At 36.3% G+C, this 13,638-nt stretch overlaps 1 protein-coding gene across 1 annotated transcript; it reads left to right on the top strand.

Annotated features, from left to right (window-relative positions):
• The first annotated feature begins 500 nt into the window (after nucleotides 1-500).
• LOC126704094 (uncharacterized) lies at nucleotides 501-11,102 on the top strand. The gene is made up of 3 exons (XM_050403127.1): nucleotides 501-590; nucleotides 8,880-9,996; nucleotides 10,237-11,102. The coding sequence occupies exons 1-3, from the start codon at nucleotides 501-503 to the stop codon at nucleotides 11,100-11,102; spliced, it is 2,073 nt and encodes a 690-aa protein (XP_050259084.1).
• Nucleotides 11,103-13,638: the final 2,536 nt, after the last annotated feature.

The following is a 13,638-nucleotide window of genomic DNA, read 5'->3' as shown; positions in this document are numbered from 1 at the left end:
ACCAAAAAAACACTATAAACCAATCAATGACACAATCCACAACCACTGCCAACCAAAAACAACCACCCACAACTACCCAACAAAAACTAGCAAGCCAAGAACAACCACCCAAAACCACTAGGTTTACGGAGCTAATTCTGACAGCAAAGAACGAAATGGGGCCCGGCTTCAACTCAGTGTTGGCGATGGCGGCACAATAAGCCTCCGGTGGCATAACCCAATAAATGACAGAAACATTAACCCCAACTTTCTCCCAAATGGCACCATCTTGAAGAACTCGACTTATGCCTCCGTCGCCACCAGGCCTCGACCACACATCTTCCTTAAACTTAGCTCCACCATCGGCGCCTTCGATTGCTTTGCACACACTGTCCTGTGCTTCCTTTATCATTTTCTCAAAGCGGGATCGGACTGTGGAGGATGAAGATGATGGGGAATCATGGTCATCAGATTCGCGGAGGAATGTGTTGGGTCGTTCGGTTTTTAGGATTTCTTTTTCGATGGAAATTGCGGATCGAATTGTTGTTGTTGTTGTTTTGAGAGTGAGATTGCGGGTTTGGGTTTTGGAGAAATTGAAGGAGAGTTTGGTGGTGAGTTTTGTTTTGGGTGAGGTTGAGGTGAAAGGGAAAAGAGTGAAGTAGGAGGATGAGGATGAAGATGAAGATGAGACAATGGCACTTGGTGTTGTTGTAGGTGACTAGGCGAGATGGGTCTCGGTGATGAGGGAGAGAGGAAAAAAAATGATAAGGAAAAAGGAAGAAAGAAGAGAAGCCGGAGAGAGAGAAAAAGAAAGAAAAGATGAAATATTTTTTTAATAAGAGAAGAGAGAGAGTTTAATATATAATAAAAATAAAAATAAAAACATATATATATATATATATTTTAGCTACTTGCTACAGTGCACAGCCATAAATAGTTGTACACTGTAGCAAGTAACTAAAAAAATTTAGCTATAGCACCATTGCTGTAGCATGTATTTTAAGTTTTAGTGTTGCTAAAAATAGTAATATAGTTATTTAGCACCACTATTGCTAGTGCTCTTACTTTGAAAAATAAAGGAATATTAAAAACCAAAACCACCAATACAATCAGATGAAAATGAATCGAGTCCAACACATGTGCATTTTTCACTAATTTTTTCTTTTATTTTTTAGTTTATTTGTCTATTTACAACTTTATAAAATTTAACATTTTTTTAAAAAAATTTCAACTATACTTTTTATTATTTTACCGGAAGGTACAATTATACCTTTTTTCCTCCTAAAAAAAAGGGTTCAGCAAAATTTGCATCCAACTATACTTTTTTGTTTTTCTTTCATCTTTTTTCTTTAATGATTGAAGTCCGAAGGAACCCCAAACCTGAATACGTATAATAATAATAATAAACTATACATCTATTAGTTTTTTTTTTTTTTTTTTTTTTGATGAGAACATCTATTAGTTATTTATTAAAAAAAAATGCTAAAGTTACTACATACAAACTTTATTATATAACCATTACAAATTAATATAATAATGAATGTGATTGATCTGATTAAAAACATTTTAAAATGTTAAAGATATAGCAAATATGATTACATAGCATTTACAAACTTCATTCTCAAAAAAAAAAAAAAAAAAAAAAAAACTTTTTTACAAACTTATTTGACAAAGAATGTAATTGATGGATGTTAGCAACATGATAATATATATATAAGTAATGGTCCACAATGTAATAAATTAATGTCAAAATTACATTTTTGTGAATAATATCACATTAGTTTGTAAAAGTTATACAATACACTCTCTCTCCAAAAAAAAAGTTATACAATACAATACAATTTATAAAAATCTCATTATGAGAAACTTGGCTTTTGTACCTTTTATGCTTATTTCTACATCAAAATTTTAGTATGAGTGATATTAGAGATACTATAAATTTCATTACATAACATTTATGAACTAATGTGTCACCAACCTTAATACATAATAAAAATAATTTTGACATTCATTTATTATATTTTTGACTGATGCTAGGCTTTGGTACATTACTTCTACATTCATTTACTCGTGATGAAATAATCTTTTAGCAAAGTCCTGGCTATATGGAATTCAATAAAAAAATTTATGTTTATCTATAATTATTTATCATCCGTAGATATTCCTTTAATTTGAAAATTATTCATATCTATTTCTGTAATTTTGAGAAAAATAAAAAATAAAAAATTCGGGTGAAATTCTGAAAGAGTATTTATAATGTGAAATGTTACACCTCACATCATACGAAGGTGTGGCTTAGTAGTAGTAAGTTATTGTGACTAATCAAACTTGTGAATTTAAGAGTTGTGAATTCAAACCTTGTTATTGTTTGAGAGATCCTATACCATATAAGACTAAGGCTTAAGTTGGTGGGAGAACAATAACCACATCCACTCAATTTTGTTGGGCCAGTGCGGTCCATGCTTGAATTGCAGGAACTTCGTGCAGCAGTACCACGAGGTATGAAACTTTTAGCCCAGTTAACCAGTTCCAGGTATAAAACTTGTTCAAATCCGCTAATTACTTTAGTGGGCTCTTAGGCTAGGCAGGTCATTCTGCCCACATGGGCCTCTAGATTCATAAGATTGGTGCCATTCGCCTTGCCCAAATGATAGTAATTGCTTTCACAAGCTTCATGTTTTAATTTAGTCTTAAGGGCATCTCTCAGCAGTTTCTCTAAATTTTTGTACTGTTTGAAGAATGAACAGCGATATTTAGATTTTACATATCCACTTTTTCAAATACATTTTCCAACAGATTCTCTATCTCATTCTCTATCCCATTTAAATATTATTTCTTCATTTATTGTTTATTCTTTTTTAATCATCATTTATTCTTTTTTTAACAACTATATTTTTCAATGAGAAGTGTTATGTTCACAACATTTTACACAATACTTTCACAACAAAATTTATGTGGAAAGTTGTTACTAATTCTAATTTGAATTGTTACTAGTACTAATTTGAACTCACCACTGAAATTATTTTTTTACTCGCCAATATTAACTAATAACAATCTGTTATTTAAAATTTATTGTGAAAATATTGCGGTAGTATTTTTCAATTAGGATTTTTTATTTTTTATATTATTTTTCTTTCTTTCATTTCATTTTCACCCATACATGTTTCATTTCTTTTTTTCTTTTTCTTGTTTTTCTCCTCCACACAAGTGTCCACTATCTCTATCCCCTTTCTTTTAATTTCTTTCACCTCAAGAATATTCCAGCAACCTCAACATCTAGTTCACATGAGAGAGAGAGAGAGAGAGAGAGAGAGAGAGAGAGAGAGAGAGAGAGAGAGAGAGAGAGAGAGAGAGAGAGAGAGAGAGGTTGCCGTCCCACTGCCGGTGGAGATTGAGGTCGCCGAAAGGACAAAGCCGGTGGAGATCAGTGTTCACCATGCAGCACTACCACATCTGCCGCCCCACCGCCACTCATCCTCCTCCCCACCACCAGGCTGGGTCAGATCGGCTTGTTCTTTTCTTTTTTTTTCCTTTTTCTTTTTTTTTTTCATATTTGCTTGTTCTGATTCAACTTTATTTTAAGAATTGGATTTTGTTTTGTGTTTTGTGTTTGGATTATGTAAGAAACAGGGTCAGATCGGCTTGTTCTTTTTTTTTTTTTTTTTTTCATTTATATTTGCTTGTTCTGATTCAACTTTATTTTAAGAATTGGATTTTGTTTTGTGTTTTGTGTTTAGATTATGTGAAGGAAAAAAAAAAAAAACACCCGAAGGAGAGAGAAAGAATTGATATAATAGTAGCTAGTATAATTTTTTAAGCAGAAAAATTGATTTGGAGTGCTACAGTGTTCTCTAGATTTGGAGAAGTACTGTAGCAACTTCAAAAAAAAATTAGAAAAGTTTTGTGTATACCGAACTGGTTAAAGCATGAACAGTAGCATAAATTCTCCAAAAAACCCTGATACAGCATCTATTGGAGATGCTCTAACCTTTTATCACTGTGTCAATTTAGTCTTTACTGTTATTTTTTGGATAAAAATTGACGGCGCGTATAATGGCCAAAATAAAAAATTAGCTTTTGTTAATGTAACAATACACTAAAATTTTATTTTGGGAGAAAATAAGCATTTGCCCATAATTTATAAATTGTGTAGCAAAATGCCATTGTTTTGAAACTATTTAGCAAAATGCTTATATTTTTTAAACTCGATTTAAAAAAAATAAAGTTACAAGTGGAACTCGACAGTAGCAATGTCGAGTTCTATACATATTTTGCCACTTAAATTATTTTGAAAATTTAAGTAAAACTCTCATCTTCATATCTACCCTCCTCTGAAGTCAACCCTCACTCATGACCCCAAATCTACCCTCCCTCTCATAACCCCAAATCTAACTATCTTCTTCAAAATCTCTCTACCTCTCCGTCGTTTCCTCTATGGAAAACATAAACACAAAACTGAATCACATCATAACCTGCATTTTCTCCTTCCCAAAAAACTTAGATCCTCCACCAATGTCCTTCTCCTTCTCAAAAAACTCAAATCCTCCACCAACCCAGCCATCATATAGAAGTTACGCCCAACTGGCCCATCCTATTCTGAGTATGTCCACAACTACGCAGGGATCCAACTCCTTTTATAATTTATACCAAATGGTTGCACCAAATTGTAATAATTTTTAGAAGTTGTGATTGTACCAAATTGTAACAATTTTGTTTAGTCAAAACTTAAAAGCAACAATTTATTTGTTCTTTTTCTCTTTCTCCTTCCTTTTTTTACATAATTTTTTTATTCTTTTTATTCATATCAACTTCTTCTTGAAGATTTGTTCCCAAAAAAAAAAAAAAAAGTTTTTGATTAAAAAAAAATCAAAAAACCCCAACTTCCTCAATAGTTTTGTATCATTATCTTGAGCTAAAACAACTGTCATTATCTTTGCTGCATCTCAAGGGCTAAGAGTTCCTTAAGAGCTTAATGAGTTTTCTTATCCTTAACTTGGGATTATTGAAAAAAAATGGGGAAAAGAAAAAACTACAAATATTGGAACTCAATCTCCAAGACTCTCTAAGAAAATCTGCTAAGCAACATAAACCGTACACGGTTTATTTTTACTATTTTTAACCCGTGTAGCAAAGTAATGCGACTTCCACTACTTTACTGAAAGAATTTTTCCAAAAAAATAAAAGATTTCTTATCTATCACTTGACTAAGCGTGATTAACACACATAAAAATCAAAGAAATGTATTTTTTTTTTAAATTATAATAAAAAACACTTTTAATGCTAATAAAAATTTGAAAATTATTAAAACAGACAATTTGAAGCCTGCTTGCGACTCAGTTAATGCCCAATAAGTTCAACCATGGAGTATTCAACCATGATCTTTACTTGAAAGAATTGTGAAACAAAATTTGTGAAGATAGTAGAAGTCAGTGATGAGAATACGACAAGATGAAAGCAGAGTGGGTGTTTTTTTTTTAATTATTATTTTTTTAGGTACTCATTTGAGAACATTATATATTGCATTTTTATTGAGATGTGGGGTTCTAAACTTAGAGCATTAGTATTGGGGGATGTAACTCCCTCAAGTTGCTATTTTGCCCACCAAACTCATAAAAATAACCTTCATCTAGGTAGGGTATGTAAACCCAAATTTTTTTACATGCTCACTACAATAAGTATGGCTATATAGAACCACACTATAGCAGGGATGGAAAATTAAAATAATATATTTTCTTTCCTCTCTCTTCTCTTTCTTCTCAATCTCTGACTCTTTCTTTCTCTCCTCTCTCTTCTTCTTTTCTTTTTCTCTCACTCTCACTCTCACTCTCTATCTCCGACTCCTCTCTCTTCTTCTCTCACTCTCTCACTCTTCTCTATTCTTTCTGTTAGAATTATGTGCCCTCAAAAACAATACTATGCATTTTTATTTGATAATAAAATTTTATTTTCACATTCATAATTTTTATAGGTATATTTCATTGTTTAAATGTGGCATGTGATGTCACCTCACCTCTGTAGAAAAATCATGTTAATGGTTAAGAAACCAAAGATAGGGAGTAATGATTTTTCATAGATTGTTAAATTGTTCTAGGCTGTGGATATTAATTGAATATTACCACTGAAGCCTACACTTGTTGTGCTGCTATATGATAGGATGATTTACTCCATCATTGAAGTAGTGACTTTAAGCAGACAAGTGGGTGTAATGTAACAAGTACATACACTGAATTGGATCCATTCAAGGACATTTTATGGAGTGATCACTGTTAATTAAAAGGTTGTTCTATCACAATTTTTCTATTGTCCTCAAACATGAGGGGTTTGTGTATATTTATTTATTATGCACATAACTTTGACAATGTCAACTGGTGATGCCAATTTTAAAGGCTATATACAGACACGTTGTGTTATATGTATAATGAGTATAATATATAAATGCTCAACAATGAATCCACCAATCTCTAAAGAAGATAGTATATTCAGTTGATTTTCATATTGAAGTTGGACTCAAAACAAAACCGGCAGGTGACATTTTTCAAAAATGTTTTTCATATATATAATATTGTGTATATATATATATATTTAAAGAATTTTTCAAAAATATTTTGGAGTCTAATAGAAATTATGAAATCAAGAAATTAAGGGTTACATAAGCTAGGGACATGACAGTGATATTAATCCAGTCCTAGTGGCTTGTGGGAATATAGTATGGTGGAAGGACATAGATATAAAATTGTAAGTAATGGGATCTCATTTGTAATTCTCTAATCTTCAGGGGTCAATTGCAATGTGTTGATGGACATTATTGCAATTTGTAGAAGTTCAAATATTTTCTTGATATGGTTGAGAAAATTAAGGAATAATTTTGAAAGAGTTTCAAGATAAGTCAATAACGTTTAAAAAGTTATTGATGAATCCTACAACTAAAGATTAGGATCCCTAAGGATCCCACGTCCAATCTTTCTCTTGGGTTTTTGAAGTCTTAAATAAAAAAATAAGATTTTAAAAAATATCATATCAGTTGTTGGCCATCAGAACTATTGAGTGATACTACATTCTTCTAAAAACCCAAAAAGAAATAGAGAGAGAGACATGAAAACCTTGGGAGGCAACACACTTGGGTTGCTTAGAGAGGTACGCAATCTTGTTCTATTTAGAATCCATGGTTGTGTGGTACTACGATCTTTAAATGAAAATATAAATTTTTGTTTTATATTGCTTCCGCAAAACTTTCACTTTCTTCGTCTTTCTCTCTCAATTTGGTGTTATTTTTCTTTGTTGGTTGTGGGTCTGGTGGGCAGGGACGAACCCAGGTACAAGGCAAAGGGGGCCCGAGCCCCCCCTGGGCCCAAAAAAAAAAATTTTTAGCAAGTAAAATTTTTTCAAAATAAAAAAATAGGAGCTTGGGCCCCCCCTGAAATTTTTGCTCCGGCCCCCCTTCCCCTAGCCCATCATCCGGCATGAACCCCCCTTCCCCTAGCCCATAATCCGGCCAGCTCAGAGCAGAGCAGAGCCCATAAGGCCATAACCCATGTCAATCCACAACAAAAAAAAAAAAAAAAAAAAAAAAAAAAAAAAAAAATCTCAACCTCAGCAGTCCAAAACCAAACGGAGAATGCAAAAACCAAAGGAAAAAAAAGAAAAAAAAAAAAAGAAGAAAGGAAAGTGAGAGACCGTGACGGAGCGAGACGAGAGCGAGAGAGACGAGCGAGACGAGAGCGAGAGAGACGAGCGAGACAAGAGCGAGAGAGACGAGAGCGAGACAAGAGCGATAGAGTCCCTGAGTCACGCGGCGAGAGCGAGACCCACGCCGGCGAGACCCACGCCGACGAGAGCGAACCCAGCTGCTTCGAGCGAGACCCACGCCGACGAGAGCGAACCCAGCTGCTTCGAGCGAGACCCACGCCGGCGAGAGCGAACCCAGCTGCTTCGAGCGAGACCCACGCCGGCGAGAGCGAGACCCACGCGGGCCACGCCGCCACGCGAGACGAGATGAACTTGCTGCTGCTGCCGCCGGTTGCCGTTTCCCGATCTGCCCAGCCCAGCTTCGAGCCTTCACAGAATCACAGGTATTTACTCTTTAACTCTTATCTTTTCCTTCAAATTTCAAAACCTTGTGTTGTGAATCTGTGATCTGAGATTCTGAGAATCAAAGAAATTAAGAAACTGTGCAGCTGTGCTACTGCTTGTGGTGTTTGAGTGTTTCTTGTTTGTGTTTTTAGTTTTTACTGATAACTGATTTGGTGCTTGTGTTGTGCTGCGGCTGAAGCCGCTGAACTGAACTGTGTGTTTTTTTTTTTTTTTTTTTTTGGGTTTTTGGCTTTGTGACTGTGTTTGTGGGCTGTGGCTCTTGCTGCCTTGCATTATATAGATAAAAGAAATAGAAAAGAGATAGAGTCAAATGCTTTGTGCCTTTTGTTGACCGGTAGTTGGAGTGTTGGACATTAGTTGGACATAATAATAGGGAATAGGGAAAAGTGGTGTGGAGTTGCTGTTGGGCAAAGACAAGCGACAGGGGAGAAAACAAAAAAACAAAAAAACAAAAAAGTAAAGTTAAGAAAAGTTTTTGTGAGTAGTGCTTGACTGTCTGTAGTGGGATTTATTGGATATTTGGGTTAGTGGGTCAGAATTAGGAAGATGAAGACAAGAGACAATACAAAGATACAAAAAACATAAAAGATATAAATAAAGGAAGAGACAACACATAGACATAAATAAAGGCAGTTTAAACACAAAGATATTAAAGGCAGACAAAAGACAAAAAGAAAAAAAAATAAATCATATAATATAAGAAATTATCACACAAATTTAAAAAAATAACGGTAATTCTTATATAATTTTTATTTTATTTGTAGATCATGAAAAAATCAACTACAATGCTTGATTTTTTCAAAAGAAAGGATTCAACTTCAAATTCTTCTGAAGTCAACGTGGAATTGCCAACAACTAATGTTGCTATTCCAATTCCGGAAAATGCGGATGTTCCAATTCCGGAAAATGCGAATGTTCCAATCTCTCAAACACAATTTCAAAGAATTGACCTTGATTCTTTGGATTATGATCCCGGAACACGCAAACAGATATGGGAATATCATGTTAATCAACGTGATGAAATTCGACGGGCATACATTAAAAAAGGTCCGCACCAACCTCCTCTAGAGACATTCAAAAAAAGTGGAAAGCAGAATCGTAGTTTTCAAGCTTCTTGGTATAGAAATAATTCAAAATGGCTTGAATATTCTCCTACAACAGATGCAGCTTATTGTCTACCCTGCTTTGTCTTTCATAATCCAAATGTGGTTGTGGGACAAAATACATTTATTGTTGGTGGATTTAGAAATTGGAAAAAGGTTGGGGGCAAAGATTGTTCTTTTCAAGTTCATATAGGAAAAGATCCTAACTCAGCTCATAGAGTTGCTGAGCAAATGTGTAAGGATTTGATGAACCAATCGCAGCATTTGCAAAGAGTAGTTGATCATTTCACTATTGAACAAATTGCAAATAATCGGTTGCAATTGAAGGCCACAATTTTTATTGTGCAATATCTTGCCTTTCAAGCTATAGCTTTTAGAGGTCGAGATGAAAGTTTTAGTTCATTAAATCGTGGGAACTTTCATGAATCATTGGGTATTGTGACTTTTTGGAATGAGAAGGTTGCTGAAATAATAGAAAAAACTCCAAAAAATGCAACCTACACATCACCTAGGATTCAAAAGGAAATTCTACATGTTTTCTCAGCCAAAGTGAAGAAGGCCATTCGGGAAGAAATTGGTGACGCAAAGTTTTGCATAATGGTTGATGAAGCTCGTGATGAGTCCATGAAAGAGCAAATGGCTGTGGTGTTTAGATATGTTGATGCAGAAGGCTTTGTGAAAGAACGCTTTTTTGGGCTTATTCATGTTGTTGACACTGCAGCTTTGACTCTAAAGAAGGGGATATATTCTTTGTTATCTCAATATTGCTTAGATATACAAAATATTCGAGGGCAAGGATATGATGGAGCAAGCAACATGCAAGGTATGTGGAATGGATTACAAGCTTTGATTTTGAATGATTGCCCATATGCTTACTATATCCATTGTTTTGCACATCGCTTACAATTGGCATTAGTAAAAGCATAAAAACAAGTTGTTCCCATTAGTCATTTTTTTCTTACATTTCTTTTTCTGATCAAAATTGTTAGTGCTTCATGCAAGCGCAATGAGCAATTGAAAGTTGCCAATGCTAATGAAATAACACGTTTGATTGATCTTGAAGAGCTTGAGACTGGAAGTGGACTTAATCAAATTGGCACTTTACAACGACCTGGAGAAACACGTTGGAGTTCACATTTTAGATCAGTTTCTAGCTTATTAAGGATGTTTAGTTCAACTGTTGAAGTTTTACAAAATATAATTGATGGTGCAATTGATGGAGAAAATCGGGCAGAAGGAGAGTCAGCTTATGAAGGTTTAACTTCATTTGAATTTGTTTTCATCTTGCATCTTGAGAAGGAAACTATGGAGATCACTGATAAACTTTGTCAAGCTTTGCAAAGCCAATCTCAAGACATTTTAAATGCTATGCATTTAGTTTCATCTACTAAAGCACTTATCCAAAAATTTAGAGATGATGGATGGGATGGCTTACTCACCACTGTGATATCATTTTGTGAGAAGCATCGCATTGATGTCCTGGATATGAATGCTCGTTATGTTGCGAGGCGAGGTCGAGCTCGTAATCAACCAGATAACGTTACAAATGAGCATCATTATCGAGTAAATATTTTTTATGCTACAATAGATTCTCAACTACAGGAACTAAATTATCGGTTTAATGAAGATGCAATGGAGTTGCTTAGGCTTAGCTCAGCTTTAGAACCTCGAGAGGCATTAAAATCTTTCAGAATTAGTGATCTTTGTTTGTTGGTAAAGAATTTCTATCCACAAGATTTCACAGATTATGACAAACAAGTGTTGGAGAAGAAGCTTTATCATTTTGAGCATAATGTAGTCCAAGATCCAGAGTTCAAAAAATTGAAAAGTTTATCTGAGTTATCTCAATGGTTAGTGAGAACTGGAAATTCAGAACACTACAAACTTGTTTATAGAATGGTGATACTTGTTTATAGCTTCGACATTTAGTTTAGATTCAATAGTAGATGATTTTGAAGATTTGAAAGAGCATCGAGTTCCCTTTTCATAGATGATTGTATAAAGAAACAATAGTGTTTCGCATCTTTTGTTTTTGTTAGTAGATTGTATCTTAATATATTAAGAAACAATAGTGTTTCGCATCTTTTGTTTTTGTTAGTAGATTGTATCTTAATATACTAAGAAACAATGATTTTTGGGTATTTGTCTTGGTTGATCATTTATTAATACTATATGGATGCGTATTTGAAAAAAAAAAATTTTGCTTATCTCTAGCCCCCCCCGGCTTAAAATCCTGCGTTCGTCCCTGCTGGTGGGGCTATGGTGGAGACATGGGCTGTGAGTTGTGGGTCAGATAAGGTTGTGGTGGATACATAAGCTATGGGTTTCTGGTGGTCGTGGGCGATGCAATGGTGGGAGCATGGGGATTGTGGGTTGGATGGGCCATGGGTTTTATGGGTTTCGGTGGATCTTGGTGGGTTTGTACGATGCGATGGTAGCAGGAGATTGCGGATTGGAAGGGCTGTGGGTTTTGTGGGTTTTGGTGGATCTTGGTGGGCGTGGGATGGATTGTGGGTTGGTGTCTTTGGGTGGCCAAATCGGTGTCTTTTTGGGCTCCTTTAAGCCCATTTACCTCTTCAAGACCCATTTGTTTATCTCATGAGCTTGTGATCCAATATTCCTGCCGCTTGGGCTTAATGGGTTTTTCTATCCGTTTGTCAACTCCTTTCTGCCAACACTGGGCTTCTCCCTTCCACTTGGGATTCCGAAATGGCCATCAACATTTAGCCCCCTGAACATATGAAGCGTTCCTGCAGTTCATATGTGAATAAAAACTCCTCTGCCTTTCCTGTCTTTCCATCTTCTTTTCTTTCGCGGGCTTTTTGAACAGTGGTCCCTACCTTACACACACACACACACACTATATATATATATATATATATTCCTACTGCGAACAGTGTTGTCTCTTCGGATTTCCTAACTTGGCAATTATTTTGAAACACAGCCGTCGTTTCATTAATTTCACCCTCTTTCTGATGACTGACCTGTCGCCTCCTTTCATGCCGGCATTAATGACCTGGGTATTTAAGAAGGAGTCCCTTTGTAATCCAAACACAAACTCCTTCCTTCTTTCTAGAACTCTCTTTCCGTTTTCCCTTTCTTCTCCGTTTTCTCTTCCTCAAACACCTCATACATCTTCTTCGATCAAATTCCTGCACAATGACTCCAGCGAAAAGCCAAAGCTCCTCCCACCGTAAAGGGAAAGAAGTTATCTTTGATCCTCTCGCCACAGGTGGTGTAGACAGGAGGCAGTGTACTCCGAGTCGGACCATTCTGACTAGGAAGAAACAGAGCGTGACCCAGACAGCGAGTGCGCTCCACTCATTGATCCTTGGTACGACGTTCATCCCCATTTCCCAAAGATTCCCGGCGATTATGCGCCACCGCCGCCGGGCCATGTGTGGCTTTCTCTTTGCTGGTGAAATACAGACACTTCCTAGGCTCCGTTGGCCTCTTCGATCTCCGATCTAGTCATTCGCCAGGGTACTTCGCTCCCTGTGCCCATCCATTTTGAGTTCGGGTCTGGTATTGCCTTGGGTTGGAGAGAGTGGGTGGATAGTGAGTTATCTGACACCGGCTTCATGGGGATGTTGCAACAGGCTGGTGTTTTGAAAGCCATAGTTTCATCAAGCTGCTTGTCCAACTTTCGGGACCTCTTCAACCTTCATCACTTGGTCCGCCGATGGTGTACCACTACCCATACCTTTTTCTTTTCTTACGGTGAGGTCACCGTGACCTTAGAAAATGTGGCCAACCAGTTACTCCTACCCATCCTTGGAGATGTTGATCCTGCCACCTTAGAGCTTTCCCCGAAAGAAGAGGCTGTGGAAGCTGAGTTGAAGAGAAAGATGAGTGGGAACGCCAAGCTGTCTTACTGGGTTAGTTCTTCTTCTAAATTTTCCGAGTCTACCCGCCGTGCGACTTTTGTTGCATTTTGGCTTTGCAAGTTTGTTTTTGGGTCCCACCTTCATTATGCCGTGAAACCTTTATATTTCCACTTGGCCATTAAGTTTTCTACTAGGGTTAGTCTGCTATTGGCCCCTATGTTCTTGGGGCATTTGTATGTTCAACTGGATATCCTGCGAAGTGATGAGAGTCAGGTAGGCTCTTATCATATAGTCACATCCTTTGTTCATAGTACTATTTTGCAACACCTGCTATACGAGCATTGTGCTAAGCATTTTTCAAAGTGTAGGCCCTCTCGTTTTGCCAGAGACAAGTACCAGTCGTGTCCGCAGGCCATTACTGATTTTTGTGGCAGATTTGCATCAGACTTTCCATTGGCCTTTCGTTGGGTTGGCCTGAAATCGATTGGCCATTCTGCTATTGAATCCTTTGATCAAGGTGTAGGATTTTCTTGGAGAGCTTATAGGAAATTGGGTGCCAGTTATACATGTGTAGATTCTGCCATGGGTTTGTTTGTTGATACCGCCGGGACTACCACTCCCTTGACCAGTTTTGATAA

This window comes from Quercus robur, chromosome 10 (genome assembly GCF_932294415.1).
Source record: "Quercus robur chromosome 10, dhQueRobu3.1, whole genome shotgun sequence".
Classification (NCBI taxonomy): Eukaryota; Viridiplantae; Streptophyta; class Magnoliopsida; order Fagales; family Fagaceae; genus Quercus; species Quercus robur.
Note: the sequence above shows the minus strand (reverse complement) of the source record. Positions and strands in the feature narration are given on the sequence as shown.